Raw genomic sequence first — 27,959 nt, 5'->3', positions numbered from 1 at the left:
TAACAAACTGCTTGTCGCTGTTCATAGAATAAAACCTAGCTTTCCGTCAGAAAAGTTACAAAACGAAAAATCTATACGAGCACGCAATGTAAAACAACGGAATTCAATTTAAGTAATCTACGCACGATCCTGCATGTTACATGTACACGAACGATTACCCACGGTATACAGACTTTTTAAGACGACTGGCTTGTCAACAATAGCGTTACCACTATACATATGTTAGAATCATAGAAAGCGAAAATTCTAAATTGTTAAAACCATGATCCCGGACGAATATTCCGGCCCCGTAATAGGGTTTAAAGTTTAACATAGAAATATATAGGGAAAGTGTTTAAAAATCCTCGTCTCAAGAACTGTAATACTGCAAATTTTTTGATTACATGTAATATACTAATATCCTCTGATAGTTCAGATTTTTCATTGTTAAAACTGTGATCCCAGGCCAATACTTTGGCCCAGATAGGGTTCAAAGGTCAATAAGAAGCATATGGAGAAAATGTTTTAAAACCCTTGTCTCAAGAACTACAATTCTGCAATTTGTCATATAGTATACAAGCAACCTTAGATATTGTAGATTCTAAATTATTAAAGCCATAAACCCAGGACATTTTGACCCAAAGAGGGGTTCAAAGTTTAACATAGAAACATAATGGACAATTTTTAAACAGAAGTCTTCTTCTAAAGAAATACAATGCTTCAATTTGTGAGATTAATATATAGGCATCCTATTATAATATAGATTGTAAAATGTACCAACTGTTATACCCATTGACTAATACTAGGGTCCAAAAATGGGTCCAAAACACAACATAAATTATGTTCGAAATGTTTTAAATTCCTCATCTTTCTTTATCTTCATATAAGCGTCACAGTTACATGTACTTTCTCTCACTTTTAATTAATATAAATAAATAGTTCAATTTTAAATCTTGTTATTAATTTGATACTTTGAGGCCAATGATTTTTCGATTGGTCAGTTGATTCATGTTTGATTATAGGTGATTATGTAGAAAAAGAAGACCTCTTCTTACATATTGTTTTAAAGTATTAACTAATCTCGGAACAAATGATAACTTTCGTGAGTTTTACTGTATTTTAGAAAAATCTCTAATGTATTCATTTCCTAAAGGAAACAAGAACTGCTGATCAGGTGAGCGATGCGGCCTTGCCATGGACTTGACAAAGATTTTAATGTTGCCGTTGATGTCTCTGACACTTTTTGGAAATAATTATGGAGGCGGTCACATGACAATAGATGACAACTGACAGAGAAACAATCTCTCCGCTGATTGTTTGATTTTTTAATGTATTTTTATGGGTTTTTTTTATATCAAAAGTTGATAAAAGTCTTATATTGGACCCAAACAATTTCATGAGTAGCTGTTAACAACGAAATAAAGGAAAATAAAACTGTTGATCAGAAAAAACTTCGGAAAAATAAACATCAACAACAAAACATACTCATATTGCTAAGAATCCATCCCTCTATTAATTAGAAATAGTTTTTCTTCAGAAAAATTTCTGACTATAGCGGAGTAAAAAACCAGAACAGGTAGAAAATACATGTCACCAAATGACTCCCCTAAAATAATAGATACGACCGATGACATGGGATGCATTTATGAAAGTTTAATAAGAAATAAGAAATGATAAGAAATAGAAGTCTCAATGATAAAAAAAAGTCTGATATAAAGGACTTTGATTCAGTAGCAGAACGAAAGGGTGAAAGTAAGAAAGGAATTGTCTCAGAAATGAAGGACGAAAATCTTTAAAATTTTGAAAAAAAAGTTAGATGAAAGAACCAAAGATTTGGAAAGTCTGTCCAAAGATATTGCAGATGGGATCAACTTAGATTTTGAAGAACTAGGAGCAAATGTTAACTCTCAAACCAGTGAAATTTGACATATGTCTCAACAATTAAAACATATTTTTTAATAAAGGGTAGTCTGCGTTAAAGCCCTCCAGATTCAGCTACAATCGTTATTGAGTCTAATAATGAGCATTATGTTTTAGAATGTCTTCTTATTGAAATGAAAGACATAACAATACCTTATTTTTCCTAGAAAACAAAGAAGTCGTCAAACTGAAAGGTCTTTACTAGAAGATATGTACAAAACTTGAATGATATTAATTTTGGTTTAGTTAGTGATAAAAAAAAATGGGCTTGAAAAAGGAAAACTACAGGAACTTATGATTAGGTCACGGGCCAACTGAAAGGAAAAACCTTACTCGATATTTTTGCAATTTAGAATCTTGAACTGTTTTCAAGTCCATAAGTAAGTCCAGATGCATCATCCATGCAAGTTTGGTGAAGATAGGACAATTAATAACTTAGAAACAGGACCCGCAACTAAAACTTTAACCAGGTCCGGATGCCGACGCCGACGCTGGGAGTATAGCATGACTACAGATAGAAAATGTGTACTATAGCGGCAGGTTACATATAAATAACAAACAGCATTTTACAGCTGCATCTGTAGGAAAAATTAGATTGAAGGCCAGCGAGGTCAATTCTAAAGTGTTTATGCCTGAGTTTTATAGGTTATACGATCAAAATTACACTCATTCATCCTCAGACTCACACACCAACACGATTGCATAGTTTACAAGTCTGAATTTTTGAACACGATTATCCTCCATAAGTCTAAGCGTGTGAAGCTTCTGTACAAAATAACAATAAATCGTACAACTCTCCACGGCCAATTGCGAGGAATGAGTTACGTAAATACATTACACAAAGCTTACGTTCTAAAATGTTGCAGTAATTGTATGCTTATATTCATATGCTCTGTCGTTTTGTGTTTGTTTCTTGTGCTAATCTTATAAAAGAAATTCAAATAGTTGTTAACTTTATTATATTAAACGCTCCCTAATTTATCTTTATTTTTTATAAGAACATGACATATCCAAAAACGAATTGTGAGCACGGGACACTAAAAATGTATTTTGATTAATTTGAGGTTCCAATGTATACAAGAAAAATATTGATTGCGACCTTAAAACACTATTATGCACAAGGAGTTATTGTCTACTAGCAAACTGAAAGCGGATACATGTATACATGTTTTCATGTGAAGATTGTAACTATCATATTATACAATATCTAAACAATACTAAATTACAATTGGATTAATGAATTAATGAAGAACAACTTTTCCAGCGACAACATTGTCGAAATAATTACAGGTTTTTAGTCATAAAGCAAAGAATTTCCAGGTGCGCAAATCGCTATTTGATAAGGCCTGCCTCTGTTGTATGGTCTCAAATGAAAGCCCTTAAAAATATGCACAGCTTTTGATCTATATGTATTTAGGACATATTTCAAACTAAAAAGTAAGTAAAATTTAGCAATTTTAAAAACATGGATTTAGATTTAATAATTCGAGGGATTTAATTAGAAAAAAAAACTAAAATACAAAAATAAGAGGACAACGTTCAAGGTGTTGATATTAAATACTTTTAACTTTAAATTATTTGCTACGGTCCATTTCGGAGTCTTTGTCTGAAAGAAGGGGAATTACTAAAAACCGGAAGTTGCGATTTAAATTTGTTTGTGTTATAGAAATTCAATTCAATTTACAATATACCCTGAATTTGAAATCGAGTGGCATACAAATACGTTATTGACTCAGAGGTATAAAAAAAATCTTCTAGAAGAGGAATAACAATAAGGAAGAATTACCATCAAAATCAGTACAACGTCTTCCATTGGAAACGGAATACTTTAAAAATAGTAATTTTTATGAAATAAAATATACTTACAGTCATTTCAAGCATATCTTTTACAATTTAATGCTATGCTATGGTATGCGATTTTAATGATATGCTATGAGATTTGTATGGTATACTATGTGATTTGTATGCTATGCTATGAGAAATTGATATGAAGGGCTTAATGATATGGTATGCTATGCTATGCTATGGTATGCTATGAGATTTGAACAAATACGCCTCCATACACAGAAGAGTTCCACACATTTCGAAGTGAAATAATAAGAAGCCAAAGTTTACCACAAATCTATCATGTAAACATTTATTTTTTCAAATAAAAACATTTAAAACCGAGTTAAAATAATGTAGTATGCTATGCTATGGTATGCTATGGTATGATATGACGAATGCGATTCTTTGAGATTGTATGCTATGGTATGAGATTCCAATTCTATGCTATGAGATTCCAATGCTATGCTATGAGATTTCAATGCTATGCTATGCTATGGTGTATGTTGTAAATGATATGCTTGAACTAACTGTAGCTGTCTGTTGGAAATCGAAAGCGCTAGATTTTTTATTGCGTTAACATCAATTTTGTACGTATTTTTGTAATTTAGTTTGTTTTTTTTATATATCTTTCTATTACAAGTTATTTCAATTTAATAAATGTATGATTTTTAAAAAATAATTCATTTTCGTTTGCACACTGTCTCACGTTTGATATGAAAATGTCGGGTTAATCTGTTGGTGATTGGCAAAGCTGCTCTGAACTAAAATGAAACATGATAGCGCAAAACTGTGAACGGTGTGCGCACGATGAGTGCACAGTACGCGAACGGTGAGCGAACGCAAAAATGGGAAAATAGAATAGTTCAGGGACTGAAGTCGAGTATTTTCATAATCCTTACCATTCCTAATAAAATAATAAATTGATCTAACTGGACAATTCCTATGAGTGAATTTGTGTTCATGGTATAACCAGTAAGACCCCATGGTAACATCAAATATTCCGACTCTCAGACCATGTACTTCACAGTTATTGTTAATTCATCCCTGTCCATTTTAATCGTGTACACGTGCTTGCTAGATGCTAAGTAGTTTCTTGTCAATACTAGCTTGTAGCCAAAGTTTACTTAGCCAATTCACAATTGATTAAGTTGACTTAACCTGTAATTTGTGTCTTTATATATATATTTTGCTGTCACAAAAAGCATGAAGGAGGAGCGTAAGAGTATCAGACATCAAGATATAGTACTGAAAATAGAAAGCTTTTTATGCAAACGTTAAATGTGAGGAAAAGATGATTGAAAAAAATGTATCATTAAGGTCTTCCGTTGTCAACGGAAGACCTTTCTATTATTGTGCGGGTTAAGATTATTCTTATTTTTTTTTCTTCCTAGACGCGAACTTTGAGGCTTCATATCGTGCTCATTTCTGAACGGTTTTTGCTCAAATTTTCAGGGCTAATGGACTTTACAAAATACTATCTTCATCAATGTTTTTATGGATTAAACGATTGGGTGTCAATTAAGAAATCGTTCAGTTAATTAATAAAAGCAATGTCATTCTCAATCTAAAGCAATAATAGACACAGATCAATTGTGGGTTTTAAGTTTAAAATAAATAACTTCTATTTGATAGAGTATGGTCATTATACTGCAAACTTTTCAAATCTTCCTGGGTTCTGAACTGTGCCTGTCTGTGCGTTGTACATGTACCTTTACGTAATACATCCTTCGCCAACGGCCGATGAGATTAGCCACGGCTGCACTACCTAGCGGTAATTAAGCGGGTATTTAATACACAAGATTCTCACACCGCGACGCACACTTACATGCATATGAACGTGTTTGAGTTAATATAGCCGTAAAAACAGGAACTGTTTTAATTAATCCTATAAAAGTTTGTCCATCTTGTATTTATTCAATTGAACGTTTGAGTGTAAATGAATATTAATGAGCGATATCACTCCAAATCGTAACCATCGTACATGTAAGACATAAATAAATGGTTAGTTTGTTTATGTAAAATATTTTAGAAACTGCAGAAATAATGTTTTAAATCAACCCCCCCCCCCCCCATACACACACACAAATAGTAAACCTTTAAATGATGATCATCCCTCGCACATGGCTAAGGAGAACCGGCGCGAGTGGAGAAGTAATCCTGGGTCGGTTCGTGTTCTTCTACATGTACCTTATCGCGCGTTCATGTTACATATTTTGCACGGACACAACTATATTTTTTTATGTTTTCAACTATTATATTCGTTTAAGATGAAAAGATAAATTCATTAAACTTGTACAGTTGATTAGAATTGATTTATAGATAGCATACAAGGTAGTTAAAAATCAAATTATAATCAAAGTTCCATGTAACATGTTTGCAGTAGGTGCTAGCACGATAAAAAATGTCCTGAATTGAGGCATTCGATGATTTAAAAAAAAAAAATTCACATGAATTTTAAACAACTTTAGATTAGATTATATCGGTCACATATTAATCACTTCCTGTAGTTTTTCTACATGGTCGTTCGTTTCTTTGTAGAAGCGAACTCATTGCTGCCCCCTCCTGCCCCGCTGACAGGAACTCGCGCTGGACTTTTTTAACTGTCAAAACGATATCAAGATCTATCGAAAATCATTTTTGGTGGCTTCTTCTCATGTGTAACATTTTGTTTCACTTTCCCACCCGTTTGTTTATTCGGTCAGTCTGTGTAAATTCAAACGCCACATGCGACCGAGAATCTTGTGTCGCTTCAGCGCACACAGCTCGGAACATATATAGCCCCAGGTCATCAATTGTTATATAATTGAGAGTTGATTTTATCGAATATTATTTATTCTAGTTTGCTTGGCAAGTAGTTTATAATCTGCATTTGAATTATGCACCTTTTTATAATATGAATTCTCTGACTTTTCCGACTAGAATTTCGAGAAAACCTCTAATGAATCATGTTGTGTAATATTTTAAAATAGAATTGATTTCATCAAACTATGTTTTGGTATTCCAAATATTTCAAAAATTGTATGGATCCAACCAATGATGAACTCTAGTCTCGTTCAACCAGATGCTTGGCTGTCTCTGTTAATCTCCGACAAGTAAGAGATACCAGGTCACGTGATAGCTTGATGATGCGACCTCTAAATATAGACTGACTCTGTACTTGCCGGAGATGTAAGGAGACAGCCGATGGTTGAACGAGACTATATGTTTCCCTTAAAAAAATGCTTCATTATTTTCAAGAACTAAGTCTTGTCAGCGGCGATGATTTGTGCTTAGGTGCAAACACAGTTTCAGTTTCGGTATGCTAGAGTAACTGCATAGGAGAGTTGATTAAAATCAACTCCCAAAAAACACAATTCCTCACATGAATCATGAGTACATGTAACAATGCTTGCTACCCTCTGAAAATTTAATTCGCCATTAAACATCTCATTTTTTAAAGAATGTTTGAAACGATTACATAAACTGTGTTCGACAGATAGTTTTCCTAAAACATTTTCTTTCTTCCTTTTTCAAAACACGTTTTATATACAGGCTTTCAATCACAACACATCTTTATAACAAAAGCAGAACTGAAAGTTTAGTCATTATAAATAATTGACACCATATCACATACATTTTTAACTCGCAGCAACAACGGAAGACCGACTCGTGGCTTTTCCACGAGCTCTGCTCTAGTTTTTATATACATTAATGAACGATGTGTATGAGTTGAATATGCTTTGTACGTTGTATGGTTTTTTTTTTTACATTGCTTGACCTTTTGCCATGTTTCCAATATGTCTAGTGTTTCCTATAATGGTGCGTGTGCCATTTTGTTTTTCAGGAAAACTGACAAACACTATAGGAAACAACCATTGAAGGCAAAAAATTAACGTCTGTCTGTAATAAAGCCATCGATAACATGATAACACAAGCCAGACATTACGATTATTCTTCCTTGTTTTCGAAAAAAATAACATAAAGTGGAATATATTGCAGCATTTACAACGCATTACAACGCATAATGATTTCTGTAAACATAGGACTAGTATTTTGCATGGTTTACATATCTACATGGAGACTAGTGTATACAAATTGTATACAGTAAGTGAATTTTCTTATTTAAAATGTCACTGAAAGATTTTACCTTGCCTAAAGTATTGCAAAGTATTTTCCAAATTGTTTTGCATTGTTGATATCCTTGTTTTTTTTTTTATTTCTTTTAGATTAATATTGTTGTAGTTTTAGTCTTTGTTTATGTTTTTGTGTGTCATAAACGGTATTTTTGGCAAAATACTTAACGGAACCAAAAATAAACGTTATGTACCAGTTTAAACAAACAAAACTAAACTATATTCTAATTATTGATTTTGATAGTAAGTAGAGGAAGTTTAACAAAAAAAATGAAAAATATACAAGGGAAAAGAATGTTGAGTAAATGATGTCAATTACGATGTGTTTATATATATATATATATATATATATATATATATATATATATATATATATATATATATATATATATATATATATATATATATATATATAATTAATATGTATGTTGCTTACTCAGGTTTTGAGTTGTTCAGTTTGAATTGATATAAAGTTCAATGTCATGAGCAAAAACGTATAAATAAAACGAATTAATATTGACATAGCATTCATCATTTTCCTGTTTTTAAGCTCAAACTAAAATGTATTTATTGCAAAAAAGAGGAAATGTAGATATCTGATTGTGTTTTCATCTAAAACCCTTCCGGCAGCTGTATGGCAATAAAAGTATTGATTTTAGATTTACTTTATGATTATAAATTTTTATCTTTTATATTGGTTTAAATCTCAATAATTCTTTCAAATAATTGCACGACAGGCAATGAAATAAAATATTTAAAAATGTAAAATCATAAAAAAATTAAAAGCCAACAATTCACATAATTTTGATCATTAAGTAAACCTAATATAGTTTTTTTTGACATCCGAGCAGAGGCAGTTGAAGTAGTGTTGTTTGTTAAATTGAATAAATAAAACATTACTTTTGTAATTTTAGTTCTGTCATTTTTTTTATGAAAAAGAATTAAATCTAATATATATGTCCCAATTTTCTCTGTTCTTTCTTTGTTTGTACCAAGTTAACATAAACTAATATGAAAATACCATATAATGTTTTACATGCTTAGTGTCCTAAAAAGATGACACATTTTAATCATGCATTTGAATTCTATTAAAATCTGAATTGAAGAACTAGAAATACAAATAAACAACATTCGTTAATATGTTTTTGTTGAAGATCTACAGTCGTGCTAGTTTGTGTAGTAATTTAATATACACATGAACACAGAATTTAGCAAACTTACGATTATTTAAATTAAAGTTGGAAATTTTCCGGCAAATCTAATTTAGTTTATTAATTTTCTTAAGCTGAAATTTAATCTTTTTTGAGAGACAAATTGTGTATAATTATTTTCTTTTTTGTTACAAATAAAGATTTTTTTATATACATGATTTGGCTCATCCGTTGTATGCCTTGAATGTGTAACGAAAAGAGAATGATCTCTAACGAACTTGCTATGAAAATAATTAAGTTGGTCAAAATTAATTTAAATTATACCATCATTTGATTATTTTCTTCGTTGTTCCATTGTAAGAAAATTTGATCCGAATGTTGCTTATTACGTCAAATATGCAACACCATTATTATGCAGGTAATGAAACCAATAGTTATCTTTATACTTATTAGTATAATCAGAAATGTCTTAAAAAGTTTATGTACTGAAATTGGATTGAAATGGCATTTCTTTCAGGTCAGATGAACAATGTTGCCCTGGATATATTTGGAAACAAAATCTAAGAAAATGTGAAAGTATGTAGAAAAAAATGTTAAACTTGTACATGTCTTGTTAAAATTGAATCATTATAAAATTCTACAAAAGATTATTGCTGTATATTTATATCTACCAAGTATGATTTCCTCTATTTCTAAGAAGTTCACCGTAACTCATAACCATAGATCTGTAGAAACTAACAGGACTAAAATGTATAGGTCCCGTTTATAAATTGATCGAAACCTTCATTGCAGAAAAAAATACATAACCCGCGTTAGCAGGTTATGTCGCCACCTTCATGCTCGCATGATTCACCAAAAGAAAAAAAAATTGTTACACATGTTCAATATATATTTAATATATTCAAATCAAGTAAAAACGAATTGAAGATAATTGATAGATACATAGTCGACTTATGACATGATCGGATGGTCATTATATGTGATCCCTGCTTTGTTGGTAGTATAGATAGTTACTAATAAGACAAATTATTTTTTACATGTAACAAATGTGGTTTTATAGATGTTGGGGTTTCAATAACCTAATGAGAATATTATTCTTATGAGAATATACATGAATCCATCTTTGGTTTATAAGATTCGTTACTGTTTAGCTAAAGTTAATCTTACTATATTTTATCATGAAAGATGTTAAATGCAAAGAATTTAGACATGTTGTTTCATATTCTTAAAAAAAAAAGTTACAATAATTATAATGATAACAGAAACAAGTGGCCCATGGGCCACATCGCTAGCGTGAGGAGCAATACGTATGATAAAATCAGCTAAATGGAGACATAATACAAACTATCTGGACAATGTTATACATGTAGATCCTGTATATATAAAAATCCATTTCCCCCCTGGATATTCATATGTTTATAATCAAGTCCATTTTCGAAGAGGATGATTTAATAGTCATATCATATATCAAGCTTTCAGTTCTCAAAATCCTAAACAGTTGTTTATATAAACCTACATCAAACTCTGAACCTTTTGTGAGGTCAAAGAATCGTCTAGGGGCCAAAGTCTAAACAGTTTTAGAATCAGCAATATGTCAAAATGCTTGCATATAATTAAATTCATATATTATAATATCTAAGTTTTTGTGAATAGTTAAAATGTTTTCCTTTGTGAAATTCGATCCCCAATGTGGCCCACCCTACTCCTCAAGATTTTGATTTAAACGAATTTAATTCTATATTATCTGAAGTTTCTTTTATAAACGTTACAGCTTTTCTAGGCAAATTATTTTTTGAAAAATGGGTGTAGAATATTTTTAGAGATTTTTCTTTATAAATTACTATGCCCCCCCCCCCACCTTGTTACCCCATCCTACCCCCAGGGATCACGATTTGAACACATTTTAATTTTACCTTATCTGAGGGTGTTTTCACACAAAGGACCATATATTGTTTGAGCCTAAAATGGCCCCCTAAAATGAACATTGTCATTTTACTGTAATTCTTTGTTTTATTTGTACAAATATACATTTGAAGTTTTTCCATAATTTTCATTTTGATTTTAGTGCCCACAATTTAAAAATATGACATCATAAAGTTTATCTTTTCCCGCCATTTTCTCATTTTTGCATAAAACGGCTTGTTTTGAGGCAGTTTTTCTTTAAGGAAACATTGAGCGACTGCTTGAACAAACAAAATATTTTCACCAAAGATGTATCTTTCCAATACTTATAAGTGACAAATAGTTCGTTCTTGTTCAAAGAGTCGCTCTATATTTCCCATTCGAAAAAAGATAAGAAAAATGTCAATTTTTGGTTGATTTTGATTGAATTATAAAAATAGCGTCACTTCTGACCTCATATACTGCCAGTGAGAGCATATAAATCAAATAAATGGGTGAAAAACATATTTCATGTCAACTCTTTTATAAAATAACACAACAAGTTAATGTACCCGAATCATTTTAAAAATAGCGAATTTTGGGGGCCAAATTTGACTAATATCATATATAGTTTTTTCAGCTTTTCTGGCCAATTGGTTTTTAGTAAATTCTTAAAGATTTACTCTAAATTTTCCTATATAAGCATTCGACCCCCATTGTGGGCCTTCCCTATCCCTGGGGGTCACGATTTTCACACCTTTGAATATACTTTACATGAGAATGTTTCTAAACACGTTTCAATTTTCCTGGCTGATTGGTGTCTGAAAAGAAAATTGTTAAAAGCTTTACATTATGTATTCCTATGTAAACAATCGACCCCTATTGTGGAGCCATCCTAAACCCAGGGATCATGATTTTCACAAATTTGAATTGTACTACCTTAAGATGCTTCTAAACAAGTTTCCGCTTTCCTGGCTGATTAGTTTCTGAAAACATTCGATCTATATATTCCTATGTGAAAATTTGACCCATTTCATTGTGAACCCACCCTACTGCTGGGGGTCATGATTTTCACAACTTTAAATTGATAATTCCGGATGCTTCTTTACCTTTGCCAAAGAATGCTTTGTGCCAAGTTTTGTTTGGAATTGGCCCAGTAGTTCTGGAGATGTTGAAAATGTGAAAAGTTTACACACAGACAGACGGATAGACAGATGGACAGACAGACACAATCAGAAAAAGCTCACCTGAGCTTTCAGCTCAGGTGAGCTAAAATGTCAACATATTATTTTTTTGTCCACGGAATTTTCCTTTTATTTCCCGATCATGATATTTTCCCCCAAATTACGACATTTTTCCCGATAATGACATTTTTACCGATATGACATGGGCGCACGGCGGGTGTGACCGGTCAGCAGGAGGTCCTTACATGTAGTCCTCCTAGGCACCTGATTCTACCTTATATTTTAAGAGGTCCGTGTTGCTCTGCTTTTGATTTGTATTTCGTGTTATGGATTTTTGAGATGGTTGAGTCTGTTTTGGTCATTTTTCATTGTTGAAGGAATCAACTACTTGATTTTTTTCTAGTAAAATAGATTCTGAATAGCTGCGTAAAAATATCAATGTGCTTGGTAAATGATTCGTTTCATAGAGTTTTACAGCAAATGCGAAGATTTTAAAAAAAAGTAAAAAGATTTGTTCACTTACGGTTTGGATTGTCGAATTTGGATTGTCAAGAAGTTCATTTTCATGAGTCAAATGTTTTAAACACAAGGTTCTATGGTCGATTCAATGCAGGCACGTAGAATTGTTTTTCAAAAGGGGATGGCAGACTCATCCAAATAACCTTGACAAGCAAAAAATAAATAAAATAAAAACCCAAAAATTTATGAAAATTCCAAGCTGTAGGAAATGGAGTGGGCGATATCGTAGTACACCTATAACTTTGATATCATTGTTCATTTTCTTTTTTTTAATTTTTGACTTGGTCTTAAAAAGAGGGGAACTCCCTGATAATTCACTCTTTTATATGTATATTGAAGAAATACTTTGCTGTGACAAAAAGTGGGGGTGCAGACACCAATGATACGTGTCTGCAATGGCCTTGTCAGCAAATACAATCTTCCGCTAGGTCGAAGGCTGACTGACGTTTCTCATGCGTATTGTTAGGCCATTATCAATCACCGAATTGTCTTCGGATTTATAAAAAATCACACGGTGGGTGTGACTGGTCAGCAGAGGATGCTTCATGGTACTTCATTCCACTCTAAATTTTTGCATTGTCCTTGGTTGCTTTGCTTCTGTTTTGTATTTTTCGGTTGCACTTTTGATTTTAAAAACTATGCGTTATGAGCACATTTCATTAGCATCAGTGGTATTTTTTTCTATTCAGAGTAATAGTCTTTGTTAAGTTGAATTCCTCATGTGATAATGATGCAAAGAGGTTTTTTTTTTACAAAAATATTGCGTAATATTATCCTTTCATATTTGTGTTATTATTGTGAATTTTTCCCATCTAAATATGACATTTTACTTCCGCAATTATATCAAACACGGATGTGAAAATCATTACGCAACGACAAAACCTTAAAACGAACAACTGCTTTAATTTATCAGACTGCAGATAGAAATGACTAATAATAATAATGTTATACATATTATCTATTTGGCTTAGGGCCAGTCTTGTTACCAGACCTATATAACAAATACAATATATAATAAAATATTCAGTCCAAAGAAGTTGTAAATTGTTGTGAAATAAATATGAATATAAATGGTGTGAGCTTGACTGTGAAACCTTACAATAATTTTGGATGAACGGTATATTAAGTACTTAAAGCTAAGTTTGTATTTATTGTTCTGTTTCAGTTTAATAAGATTTCATTTACTTTTAAGGCATAAGTAAATACGAAATTATAAAACCAAGGCATCAAATAAAGTAGAGCTACATTGTATTGGGCTTAAAAGGGGATCACCAATACATACTTGTTATAATGAGTTACGTTTGTACGTTCAATCATACATGTTTTTACTCTATTACTTGTATATAACGCTACATGTATTTAAGTCTACGGGGATAGTTTTAGAGTCGTTTGTTTTCCAAACGAGTCTATATGCAACTTTCATATATTTATTCAATGCAAAAATACTTTGTTTAAAAATATTACCAAAATATATGAAAAAAAACAACAATTATTTAAACAGAAAACGTAGAAACATCAGAATTAATATCATTTTCTTATCACGAAAAGATGTCGTTATTTCGCATGGTTGTTGAACAATATTCATTGAGTTGAAAGAGATGCATTTTGATATTCATAATTATTTCCACACTAGGACATGCAAGAGATTACCTTCTTGGGTTTTAACATGGTTTTAACAAGCAATGCAGTTATACATTTATCTGTTTAAGTCGTTTAGTAAATGCGTAATTTGCTTTTATCAATTTACGCAATATACAAGTTACATTCAAAAGGAAACGAATCCGAAACAAAGATTAGAGTGTTGTCACGTCTAAATTATTATAGAGTGTTTACCTTTCTATATTCATTTATGCCTAAATAATCATTCGAATGACGCATATTACATCTGCATATGAAATATGATTGATATGACAAAATTATAATTTGCTATGAAAGCTGAACAATACCAAAAGTAATAAATGTGGTTTGAAAGAACAAGACCGTTCAGTAAGTACATGTGTTATAAATGCAGCTAGCTTTCAAATGCCCATTACCTTAATGAAAGACATCGTAAGCTTACTTAATGTTATGACATCTTACTTATAAAACTGAAAGTGTAGTTTGATAATTGTCAAAAGGAAACCTGAGCAAAATATAAATAACGTATAGTTCTATAGCATAATACAACCTGCAAACATTAGATATTCAAAATATTTGATGCAACCCTGGTTTCGTTATTTTGAAATGTAATTTTTTAAAATCTTTTATTTTGAGTGAAAACCAAAAAATAGGTATTCTAACATGTTGTTTACGTGTTTGATTAGGTTGCACAAGTGGTTACACTGGTCAGGTATGCGAACTACGATGTCCGTATCCATCCTACGGCTTACTCTGTCAACAGATATGCAATTGCAAAGAAGACCTATGTAACTACCAATACGGTTGCATAAAAAACGCTGGTAAGGAATGATTAATTATAATCTCATGAATATGTCTACCCGTTCATTGATTTGCGTTTTGTTCATAAGCTGATAGATATACTTTTGATGTTTTAAGTGAAATGTTCGGCTATTTTTGATACAGATAATGTATTTTAAAATTTGTGTTAATGAAGAATGCCAGGATGGACTGTTTGGTCCCCACTGCTTGGAAAAATGTCCTTATCCTAGTTACGGTAAAGAGTGTCAGAGCATTTGTAACTGTGACAATAAAACGTGTGACCCCATACAAGGATGTTTGGGTATGTACGATTACATCTATTTATGAACATGAATTACATTACATTTTTCAAATGCAAATACTACCACATCGGTGAGTAAATGTGTTAATTGCTACTGAACAAGTATTCATAAGTGTGAGCTACAGTGAACTACGAAGAAGCTTTTAATAGGCGCTAACGCCATTCAACTTTTAACTGGTCTTTTGCCCAATCAGGTCGTAGTAGAGCGGTGTTACAACAATGCCTTTCATAATTTGAATGAGAGAGAAGAGAGAGAATAAAGATAATGGAGTAAATTATAGGTTATGCAGCTAAAAAAATCTAGTTTACTTTGTTTACAATCGATGCAAAACATACGGGTTGCAAAACCCTACATTATAATCATTCGGAGAACGAAACCAAGTTAACGGCTTCCTTTTCAAAACATTCATATGATGCATTTTGATTTGCTCTTTGTGTTCCCATAAAGAAAAGTATTTTTAATTAATTTGAATATGTCTAAATTTGAAAGGAGACAAACTCTGCCGGTGAAAATAGACGAAAGTCTATATAACTATCATCAGGGAAAATATGGTGTTTCTATATATCCGGTGACAATAAGACTAAAATGTTCTAGATGGTAAAACGCACTCTATTTGAACTTGAGGTCGGTATTGGTGATTTCTGGGAATCCAAAAACTACACCAGAACAATCGGAAACCTAATTCCTCTTTCCGGACAATGGTGTATATCACAAATTAATCAGAATTGAAAACAATAGAAATTAGCACTTAAACACGGGTGACATATGTCATAGAGTAAAACTTTAATATGAGTGAGTCAAATAAATCAAAGATGAAGTGTAAGAGTTAATAAGATAATTAAACAATTATAACTGAAGTGAATTAGTGTCTTGTACAAAGGAAAATGTACATATATGAATATATAACAGTAAATCAAATTTCACTCCTTGATAATTAATTCTTAGATAGTTCGTTTGTTTGGAAAATTATCTGGTACTGGTATAGCCCAAATTGGACCATTTAGCTTAAATTAAGGTATTTATTATACATTTACATGTATATTCTATATTGATGTAACTTTAAAGCGTTTTAAAGTAAGATTGTTAAAAAACATTTGGCCGTTTACGACGATGTTTACATATATTTTTAAAGACATTAAATTCGAAATGCGGAAAAATGATCGTTGATTTTATGAACTAAGATATTGTTAGCCAGAGAAGTGAACGTTGGCGGAGGCTAAGTGAAAAAATAAAATAATGGCGGACAAATCCGTCCTTAGGTAAAGAATAGCTCATGCACATTGCATGCTGAGTAACCATGAAGAACGTTTTATATAAGTCACTCATTACACCAACGTGTCTATTAGCAAAATCGCGACACATGTTTAATTCCGTGAAGATTTGGCATACTTTGATCAGAATAAAACCAGTTTATACTTGACGTAATGAAAGGTTTCAGAAAAAATGCAAGCAATATTGGATGTTTGACATTATTTCGTCCCATATTCTTGTATATTGACCTCGTTGTTCCCGGTGAACATTTTTTAATACGCGTCAATGTACAACAATTTATAGGATATACTAGACCTATCTGACCCTATACGTACAAGGAAATAATTAAATATGATAATTATTCTCAATTTCCCCACTCAGTGTTTTTTTTAACGTGAAGGTGATGATATTATTTTAAATGTATTTACGAGGTCATGGTCAATTACGGAGGCTGTGTGGTTAAACATTAAACCATCATATTTTCCTAAGAGGTTAAGATATTTACATGATTATTTAAGTTATATAATACTATTTAGTTAAGAAAACCCCATACATTTAAGCTTCAGAACTTTAACATGTTTTTATATCTTTAAACATAACTATTCTTTTTGGGTATATAAAAGAGTATCAAAACGGTCATGAACACCCAGCCTTCTAAATAGTCAATTCAAAAATTACCATACATTAAACATACTCAAACTTTAATATTAACACATATACTCATGCGTGTTATCTGTTTGACGCACAGAAAATGAAAGTGAGCAATATTACAACAACATAGGGATTATACACTTGCTTTCATCGACTAATTATAAACAAAAAACTTGCATTTCATTTTGATGCAGAGAACAACACATATCAACCTTATCTATACTTTTTATATTATTTTTTTAAACTGTGTATGTCTAAATCTCATATAGTCTTATATTTCCCTTTTGCATACATGCATATGGTATTATTTTTTTTTCATTTTTCCTGCAGATTACAGTTCGGTAACCCATTACGATTATAGCCGAAATTCCGTTACGTTTTCGAACGAAAAATTGAAAATGCTCTCTAACGAGTCTGCCTTTCAAAACTTAAAAAACATTACAATCAGCGACAATGTATCATCAACCATCATTTTAAGCCAGCCAAAAATCACTACAATAGCAAATTTGACATTTAGCACTGGAAGTTCTGAACATAAAGGGGACAAAGACGGAAATGTATTGGGCAGCAATGATATAATAATTATCATTCTTTCACTCAACACAGCCATGATCCTTATGGTTTGTTGCATAATTGGCCTTTGTGTTTATTATAAACGGAAATTGATATCCAGTAGAACTTTTGAAGTCATGGACGGAAACAAATATAACAGGAACATGTCATACGCAAAACGAGCTTTCTCTAAGGATGTATTGTTACACAAACAACATGATTTTGATCTTGAAATGACAGACTCTGTTGGAAATTCCCAACGCTGTTTTACGAATGCCACTGAAGTACCATCGTTGGTACAAGAGAGCCATTTTCAACATGATGTATATGAAAATGAATCTCAGCCTTATCATAACACGCAATCTAGTGAAATAGAAGCAGAATATCATCAATATCTTACAGTTGTTTAAAAGTGTTTTCATCCTCTTTTCCAGCATATTCGTATTTACCTTAGGCATATGTGTACATTTGTATGTAACGATATTTATCAACTGTATCGTACGATAAACTGATTTATGTTTTTATTTCTTTTGTAAAGCTATATGTAAAACATTTACTCGTCAATATCATACAAGTGTTAGGGTATTCAGTGTTATTGTATATTCATTCTGGTGTAAAATGTTTCATCAATATATACATGTTTTAATCTCAACATTGATATTCATTTTTTTAATGTCGTAAAAGTAATATAGGTGAAAGTGTTAAGGGTGTATACAAATACAAATTATTGAAACAATAACATGCTTCCTTATATGATTAATGATAGGTTATCTATGAACTACCGCTTGTTAATATTTCGCAATAAAAATAACTAAATAGTCATGCATTGACAAAATATTGTCATATATTAATGACGAATCAAAAACAGGGATATCCCTGAAAAAGTCAATACTTAAACTTATCAAATGAACAGGTACTCAAAACACCTGAACAAATATTGGGATCAAAAGATAAAATATATATATGTACTTATATATTAAGGTATTTTGCAAATAAACTATAACATGCCTGCAACAGAGTACTTGCTTACACCTTTGGTATTTCAACACATTTGGGATAATGTCGGTAAGGTATAATTGCATTTTAACTGCTAAGTAAGCTTTGTAAAATTAATCAAAAACCTACTTTCATTTTTGTTAAACACGCCTGTAATAGCAAAAATGAGAGTAAGGTGGTGGACACGCTTTGGCGGATCCGAGTCAGGGATACTCTCGATAAAAACATATACTTGCAATAAAATAATATTTAATGATTACGTAAAGAGTGAAAAATTTACTGTGAGCCTATTTTGAGAATACATAAAAGTTAATATTTGACAAATGTTGAATAAATAAGATGAGTCATTCCGTTTCATTAGTAGGCGATTTTAATTGTGTTACTCATTCGCTTGCAAAGCACGACCTCTGGTGAGAGAAGTGGATAGAACTTTCCAGAACGAGGTAACCAAGAACGTAGATTGACTATTTAACGGAAAGTATAGGATGAGTTCATCATGCATCGCGGGCAAATACCTTGGATCCGACTTCGATTTAAAAAAAAAGGTGATACATAAAATGGAACAATTATTGTGACTTTAGTACCAATGGAAAGAACCTTCTAGAGCGGGGTACCCAGAAATGGGTTGACTAATTGACATCATGGCGAAAAGTGTAGCGCGAGTTAAACATCGGGCATAAATTTTGAATCAGACAACTTTGGTTTAATATATGCATGCAACTGGATAATTATTCATAACCTAGCGCATTTTAGTTCCATATATTTTCAAACCACAAGAGATTGGTTGTAAACCTTAGTCATTAATTTGTAAACATTACGAACATATTATGGTAATCTACGTCTTTATGGATAAATAATGTATGCATAAAACGGGAAAGTTTCATGGGGACATCCTCCAGATTTTTTATCTGAATTTTTTATTTAGGACAGTAATAAAAATTATACTGAAAATAGAACACATTTATAGAAAGAGATACACTAATTACCCATTCACTGGTTTGAAATAATTACAATTAAAAGCCTTTTTTTATTTGAATTCTAAAATAATTATATAAGGAAAAAATCAGGCAAAGCCTATACAAAAATGAACAAAGAAATATGGTTCAACATATTAAGCATTAAATTTATATCATAATAATGTGTAAAGTGAAAATTCCCCCGCTTGGGCGGGTTATCATCTAGTTACTTTAATGAAAGTCAAACATCTCAATGTCTACAAACATTCAAAATAATGCATTTTGTTTCTGAAAATTTATATAACCAAATAGACATGGCAGCCAAAATGTCATGTGGAGAAATACGGTTGTCAGATTTTGCCATAATACTAGTATCTTCAATCACAACAACTGTAGGTCATTCATCAGTTCCGACAAAAGCAAAGTGTTTGAAATAGATATAGAAAACTGTAAAGCCTTTAAATTGTCCCATAAAAGAACACGTTCCGAATCTGATTCAATACTTTGCATTATATACAGGATAATATATCTGTCTTTCCATACATGCTGAGTGTGTCGCTGGGCATGATTCGCCACCACCGTTGGATTCCTTTTCACACACGTCACAGCATTTTTGTAAAGTGTTGATGTCATCCTTTTTGTAACGGTAGGAATTTCACAATAATTTGCGTCGGCTTTGAGTGCCTTTTGACAGTCAAACAAGATGTATATTTGTTGTTTTCTCTGCCAGGGGACACTGGAATCACTTGTTTAATGAAACAGTCTGTTTAACATCGCCCTCCTTTGAGAAGCCAATGCAGTTGAAGTCAGTGCAGCAGTGGGTACTTAAAGTCAAATTTGCGAAGAAATTCTGATATAATGTGACATGTATTTAGAAAACTTTGCTAAACAATGAATACTGTGGTTTCATTAATATTCAAGGTTGTCAATTTTCGTGGATAAATTGAAAATCACAGTTTCAAGGATACGTAAATTCAAGGCCAATGACCATATCAATACAAAATCTTAATGGAAATTGCACTTCAATGAACATTTAATTTCGAGGATATACTTACATGTAACAACGAAATCCACGAAAATTGGTATTCAACGAATATTGATGAAACCACAGTAGGTGATTTAAAAACAAAAAATAATATGAGTACATTTATTCGGAATATGTATTGTTTTCTCAAAATTAACAGCACATGCCCAATTAATAATCTTAAAATCAAACCAGACAACGTATATTACTCTGTTTTGCATCTTATACAAGCTGCGGGTGTGTTTTATTATACGCCTAATCAGGCAAAAATAGTCATAAGCCGAAAGTACATTTAAATAGTGAAAAGAGAATAGTACATGTACTGCTACTGATTGCCAAAATTACAACTATGTTATTATAAAATTGTAGAAGCGACGAACCCCAATATTAGATGTTAAAAATTAACAGCATCGATCAACCAAACCAAGTAATCTTGATATCAGTTAAATAAAACAAACTAAATAAAAATCTGAATATAATTACATGTACATGTATATTAATTTATAAACTATTGCTATGAATATAAATATAACATTCAAAACAAATCAAAAAGTATAACTACTAAATACGGTTGAACTTGCCTATACCAATGTGGATAAAAGCAAATTAGACGTAACGCTTCAAATGTCAGTAGTTGTATCTTCTCATTTCGAGGCGTATTAGAAAACGATTACTTCGAATTTGATGGCAAATATTACAAGCAAACCATAGGATGTAGCATTTGTCTAATAACCCTCGCCAGAAATTTCGGTTATGTGAATGATAGCGTCAAAGATGATAGAATAATCATTTTTGATGGATTAAAAGGAGAAATCCTTGATTTTTGTTTTGACATTACTGAAAATTAGTAATAACTGTCAGAAGTATCTGAAATATCTCCAAAAATGTTTTGGATACAGCGGTTTACAAGGGCCTCATATTTAGCAGTTGTCAAAAAGTGGATATAAAATCCTGTATTTAACCAACTAATACCGTTCAATACATTCAAAGAAATTCCGCTCACAACGCATCGATGTTTTAAGATTTCATCAAGGGAGAATGTATTAGTCAATTGAAAAACGATTTATTCACCCTCAAGATAATTTTACAAGACTTCAAGGGCATTTATCAAAGAGAGGTTACTCTGAAAAGGAAATAAATCCGATCATTGACGAAATCTCAGAGGAAAAGGAAAACTCTTACTGAATAAAACAGAAGAGAAAACAAAGTTCAAACATCCAAATGTCATGGTTTCACCATGAAACCCCCAGTCAAAGAATTACAAAAGCGTATACCGAAGTACTGGAACATTTTGAAGACGAACTCAACTTGCAAAATCTATTTGTCATGGAACCTATCATTGCACACAGCAAACATTAAACTACATGTATATGAGATCTTTTGATAAATCTGGCTTACAATAGGTACACTGGAATTGGACCCCTGAAAAGGCTTACTTTACCAAAAAAACAATCTACAACTACATGTACCATTTTGTTAACTATCTCTTCAACATTATTATAATGCAACTACCAGATGTGGTTTAAAGTGTCAGGTCCTAATATCTCAATATATGATTGATTGATGTATATTTTAATTAGAAAGACAAGGCAATGCCTTTTTACATCTACGGTATGCTGCTTGATTTTAAAACAAAAAGATAATCGATAAAATCAATTACCGTCAGTACTTCAGTACTTTGATTTGATAAGGCAGCAGCAGAGCATAGCTGCAACATATTATGTGTTTTAGGTTAAGTTGTACGGAAATGCATACATAACCAGTATTCATAAGCACTTTCGTTATCATAAATTTTCTCTCACGATCACATAATTAATCCTGCATGTATGTGGTTGAAATAAGCAACCATTATAATGTTACGTGCCAAATCGCTTTAAAGGTTGTAAAATACATCCGTTGCATTAAGTGTTTTCGATTATAGTGATTTGAAGAGGGCATTTGGTGTTTAGTTCTGTTTTCATTTGTGGATGTGTTAGATGTAAGACTATTATTTGACGAACGTTGAATGTTATTTTCTTTTAAATTTATTTAACTAATTCGATATCTTTGTGTAGTTTTACTAGATATGCTTTTAAAATGAATTTAAATAATTTACAAAATCAATGTCATATCTAAATAACACAATTATATAGTAATCCATACTAGCAGGCTTATTTAAAATTCCACGGATGACAGTAGTTAATAGCCATTTACTTGTGTATGTATATGGATCATATTATCTTAAAACCATATCAAAGAAAAGAGCGATAACGAATTGTAAAAATACCTTCAGCAATAACCTTTTTCCGGAAATTTGATTTTTTGCTATCATTATTGTTTCTTTGTAACTTTCTGAAAACTGCTTGTGAGAAATCACTTCGTAAACAATTAACAAACGTAAAGGTATGAAGTGCAGTTACCCCCTTTTATCGTCAGATTTGTTTAGTTTTTTAATTTCTTTTTCTAACATTAGATTGTCAAAGTATTTACAGAGTAATTGACGATATTACGTTATACAAACAAATTTTTTTACTCTACTTACTTGGTACGGATTTCCAGTTATATTTGATTTGAATGAATATATGTAGTTTTTAATCGCATGTTAGGTACTTTTTTCATGTAAACAACTTAATCTTTTATTGTGTTGATATTAAACTTCATACCAATTAATAATGTGGCAAACTGTATAATAATAATAATATTTATAACAATTTCAACAACTTGGTTTAATTTCCTGGTTCCGATATTAAAATGATTAAATTGTTTGCGTTGTTTAACACATTTGAATGAATATGTATATATTGGAAACCTGTTTTAATGTTTATATCTGTTTTAGTATCGTAGTTTTATTGACAAATCCTATGGGCATTCAAACAAAAGGTAAACTATTTACATTTCATTAAATTATCTAATTATTTTGGTCAATTAATTTATTGCATTCAGTGACGTAGCCAGATGAAGCATGGTCCGACTCTGAAGACAATTTTGGAATAAAAATAAAAAATATTTCATAAAATCTTAATCTAGAAAAATTGAATTTTGAAAAGAGTTGGTCCACTTTTTTAAGCGACAGTATTTTTTATTTAAGGGCAGACGACACGTTCCTCAATTTTATTTAACTTTTTTTCCAGAAATTTGTTAATGGTTTCCTACTACTTTGATAAGCTTTCTTGCAAAAAATTAGGATACCTTACCAGACATTTCTGCAAAATACTGCCGTATGCAATTTCTTATATAATCTTGAAAATACACTTAAGTTGCTGATATAAAATTAAATAAATATACAGCTCAGCGAAATTCACTTTATTGGAACCCTATCTCGGCCGGGGCCGGGCTTTCAACCAACGACCTCTAGAACCTAGGCTCTTGGCAGTGATCGGCCACGTCTTTAACCACTCGACCATATAGGCATATATCCAATTCTAAGTAAATTCTAATCATTTTGAAAATAACTATAAAAATAATAATTTTTATTGGAACTCTTTTTTGCGAGGAGATACAAAAACGATGCTCGAGGAACGTGTCGTCTGACCTTTAGGAAGTTTTTTTAAGTACATTTACAAAGGCTGTTCAAAGACTTTGTGGGCAATTGCGGATTTTTTGGTCATTTTAAAAGGTTTTTCAAATACATATTGTATACTAAAATGTTTATCTTAAAATATCAAATCCAACAAGAGCTCGAGTTAGTTTGGATGCTTTTTAAAAAATTAAAATAATATTTCACTGCATCATGAGAAAGCAAAAAGTATGTAATCTATGGCCTAGTGAAAAAATTGTCTGAACTTCGTAAATGATGTTTTAGATATGAACAAATACAGATTTTTTTGGAGCATGTCAAGCCATCATTATTTTCAATAGTGAAGTAATGATTAAAGTACTTTATACGTCATTTTTATGCGTCATTTGAAGTCGTTATCAATTGAACAGAAGATATTTTGAAGATTGTACGGCTATAATATGTCTTTAAAAACGCAAGAAAAAAGCGGCTTTCGCTGACCGCACGGAACAACAACCATCATTAAATTAAGTATCGGCTTATTTAATATATGAACGTCGACAAAAGCAAATCAAATGATGGGAGAAACAAGAAAAGCATTGAACTCTTTCGAATTAACTTATCTACAAGTGACACAATCGATTTTCAGGCATGATGGTGAATGCGGCAAATCACACTACAGTAAACCAAGGGCTACGGCGTTAAAGAAACGTCGTTATAACTGAACCCAAGACCGGGCCGTACGGCATGTATAGGCAATTTGTGTGTGTGTGTGTGTGTGTGTGTGTGTGTGTGTGTGTGTGTGTGTGTGTATATATATATATATATATATATATATATATATATATATATATATATATATATATATATATATATATATATATATATATAATGGTAGCTCCATTGCAAGATATGTAAGATTGCACATTGCACAGATTTTTCACTTTATAATCCTTAACATTGAAAAATTAAAAAAATTTCCTGAAAAAGAAGCCGTTATTTTGAAAATAAAAGTTCATGTGTCCACGAACGTTTGTTGGAAAAACTCAGATATTCAGTTTTTGGATGTATCTGTGCACACCAATTTACGTACTTCTTGCCCCTCCCTCACACCCCATGGCCTTCTTTGTTGGACTGACTGCTGTATTCCATGTATCCACGAATATTTTGATTTTTTATGAAAATGCCTTTGTTTGAAATGGAACATTATATAAGATTGTATACATGTATATGTTTTGAAACAAAGAAATACACATGCCTTCCGTTCTTTAATTAAACTTCCTTCTCTCACAAATCAGGTTATATTATTAATAATATACTTATCCAGAATTTAAAAAAAATATTTTTTTTTGTATCGTACAATTATTTAATGGCACATTGATACATGTAGAGGAAATAAATTAGTTGTAACTTTGATTCCATTATATTTAACTATAGAATGCAGTACAGGATTTTACGGATTACCACCGTTTTGTATGAAATGTCCTTATCCATCATACGGTGTGGATTGTCAAACTGTATGTTTGTGCCAATATGAAAATTGCAACCATGTTACAGGATGCTTTAAACCAACATCTGAATCAGGTGCAGTTCATTTGTCTTTCATTCATTAGGATAAATTGAATAACTTAGTGTAAATTATATTTAAAAAAGAAAGATATGTCTTTGTAGGAAGTAGTCAATCTACACAAATATTTACGGTTGAGAACTTGGAAATCATCAGAATAGACTCTACTACTGCCAACATTTTATTTCAAGAAACAACACTTACAACCTCACGTAATACAATGGAATCAAGTACTTATATCAGCCTTGCTCAGTCAACACAGCCAAAAAGAACAACACTGATTTCAGGTTAGCTTTTATTAATATTGTAGTTGTTCCATGTTTTAGTGGCATTTTACTGTTTTGTATTGTATTAGTCATAGACCTTTGGGATTCAAATTTACCTTCAGTTTATTCAATAACATTTATATACGATTGATTGATATTGACGTTCTTTTCATTGTATTAGTACATATGATTACAATTTGGATTAATTAAATAAATCTTTTGATAGTATTGTAAATTTTTGTTTGCTCGTATGAACGCGATTTTGCGCATTGGCTAGTAGAGACAGTTATCATCTTTGATGTGAGTTCTGTACGAAGTCCACGAACGTTTGGCCACCATAATGTACACGAGACCATGGGTACGTATCCAATATATTTTGAAGATGATAAAAACATTTTTTTTTTGTATACTTTATGTTCATGCTTTTTATTATTTTTTCCTTAATAATATTTTTTTCCAAAAAGAAGAAAAAAATGGAATAAATAAATGATGTACTTTCGTATGTCTACAATTCCTGAGAAACTGATGAAGCTCAAAAAAGGAAAGAAAAAAGAACCAACGACAAGACAGCACTAAGTTAATCAAGGCACTCATTGGAATTCAGTTTCTTCAAATTATGATGATTAGGATTGTTTCCCTTTAATAATTTAGGAATTAATTCGTACACCCTCAGATAAGTACGTAATACTATTGACAGAATGTTCCAATTGCAATCATCCTATCACCACAACAGTATCAGAAGGACTTCAAACCCAAACAAACCATGTTTTGGGGGATTGTTACGTTATTCCGTGTGTCTTGTCCTTCTGACGTGTATTGCCATAAAACAGTTCTATGTTCTTAACCAACGACCTTATTTAACAAACCCTAGAGGTACTTTTTAATCAGAAAATTTCAAACTTCGTTTTTACGCAAGCGATCCAAATTTATTTATTATTATGTTTTTGCTGTTTATTAAGGTCTTCCGTTTCCAACGGAAGACCTTTCTATTATTGTGCGGGAAAAAAATTAAGATTATTCTTATTTTTCTTTTTTCTTTTTTGTTTCCTAGACGCGAACTTTGAGGCTTCATATCTTGCTCATTTCTAAACGGTTTTTGCTCAAATTTTCAGGGTTAATGTACTTTACAAAACACTATCTTAAGCAATTCATAAAATGTAGAATTCCCTTTCCGTTAAAGAGTCATTCCCTTTTTAAATTTTTGTAGGGCCTTTTGTTTCCAGACAAAGGCTCCGAGACTATGATAGCAGGGAATGGGAATCCAACGAATTTGAATAACAGAGACATTGTAGTTGTGCACATCTGTTTATGTTTTTAGATTACGTTTTTTATTTAGGAAAAGGTAGGGGGTCAAAAAACAGGATTTAAAAAAGTGCAAAAATTTAGACATGTTTTCCTTTATATCTTTTGAACGAAAAAAATTTTGTAAAGACATGTAGAATAAAAGTTGTGCAAAATAACAAGGGCTTTCATTTGACACCAATAAAAAGGGGCTGGCCCCTTAAATTAAGGGCCAATGGCCCCTAAAACATTTTGCTTAATAACTCAAAAACGGTTAGGATTTTGATATGGCTGTCGCTGGAAAAGTTGTTTGTTGGGATCTCATGAAGGTCGTTTCAATGTTATTTTGTAAGTGGTTTGTGTAGTATGAGTGTAAAAAGCTTTACATGTTAGCATGTACCTGTTTTTATTTGACAAGTTAACGAAAGACTTTGTGCGTACAACTGGCATGAAGTTACCGCAGAAAGTATGCTGGTTTATACAGGAGGCATTAATTCATAAGAATTTTTTTTTTAGAATACATGCTTTTTTTTAGGAGTTTAAGTCGTTGTTAAGTTCTTATAGTGCACAATCCTTAAAAACGGGAATTGGAAAACAAAACATTCTTTTTCTTTTCTAGTAAAACACAAAATATGGAATGAAAAAAT

The 27,959-nt window shown here is 31.6% G+C and overlaps 1 protein-coding gene and 1 long non-coding RNA gene across 2 annotated transcripts; both read left to right on the top strand.

Moving 5' to 3' along the window:
- The first annotated feature begins 7,449 nt into the window (after positions 1-7,449).
- On the top strand, positions 7,450-18,345 carry LOC136271540 (uncharacterized). Its single transcript, XM_066071752.1, has 5 exons — positions 7,450-7,809; positions 9,507-9,565; positions 14,877-15,011; positions 15,167-15,292; positions 17,526-18,345. Exons 1-5 carry the CDS (start codon positions 7,730-7,732, stop codon positions 18,155-18,157), a joined length of 1,032 nt encoding a protein of 343 aa, XP_065927824.1. The 5' UTR covers positions 7,450-7,729; the 3' UTR covers positions 18,158-18,345.
- A 5,119-nt stretch (positions 18,346-23,464) lies between these two features.
- On the top strand, positions 23,465-26,971 carry LOC105342199 (uncharacterized). Its single transcript, XR_902480.4, has 3 exons — positions 23,465-23,582; positions 25,636-25,782; positions 25,870-26,971. It is a non-coding gene; the product is annotated as an uncharacterized lncRNA (long non-coding RNA).
- The last annotated feature ends 988 nt before the right edge of the window (positions 26,972-27,959 follow it).

The sequence above is a fragment of the Magallana gigas genome, chromosome 9, assembly GCF_963853765.1.
Source record: "Magallana gigas chromosome 9, xbMagGiga1.1, whole genome shotgun sequence".
In the NCBI taxonomy this organism is placed as follows: Eukaryota; Metazoa; Mollusca; class Bivalvia; order Ostreida; family Ostreidae; genus Magallana; species Magallana gigas.
This window is presented reverse-complemented; position numbering and strand designations above follow the sequence as displayed.

Bases quoted from the DNA above. Each gene is read 5' to 3' on its own strand.
- LOC136271540 (XM_066071752.1), top strand. From the start codon at position 7,730: ATGATTTCTGTAAACATAGGACTAGTATTTTGCATGGTTTACATATCT. The intron at 7,810-9,506 runs GTAAGTGAATTT...CATTTCTTTCAG, and splicing joins GTGTATACAAATTGTATACA to GTCAGATGAACAATGTTGCC. The intron at 15,293-17,525 runs GTATGTACGATT...TTTTTCCTGCAG, and splicing joins CCCCATACAAGGATGTTTGG to ATTACAGTTCGGTAACCCAT.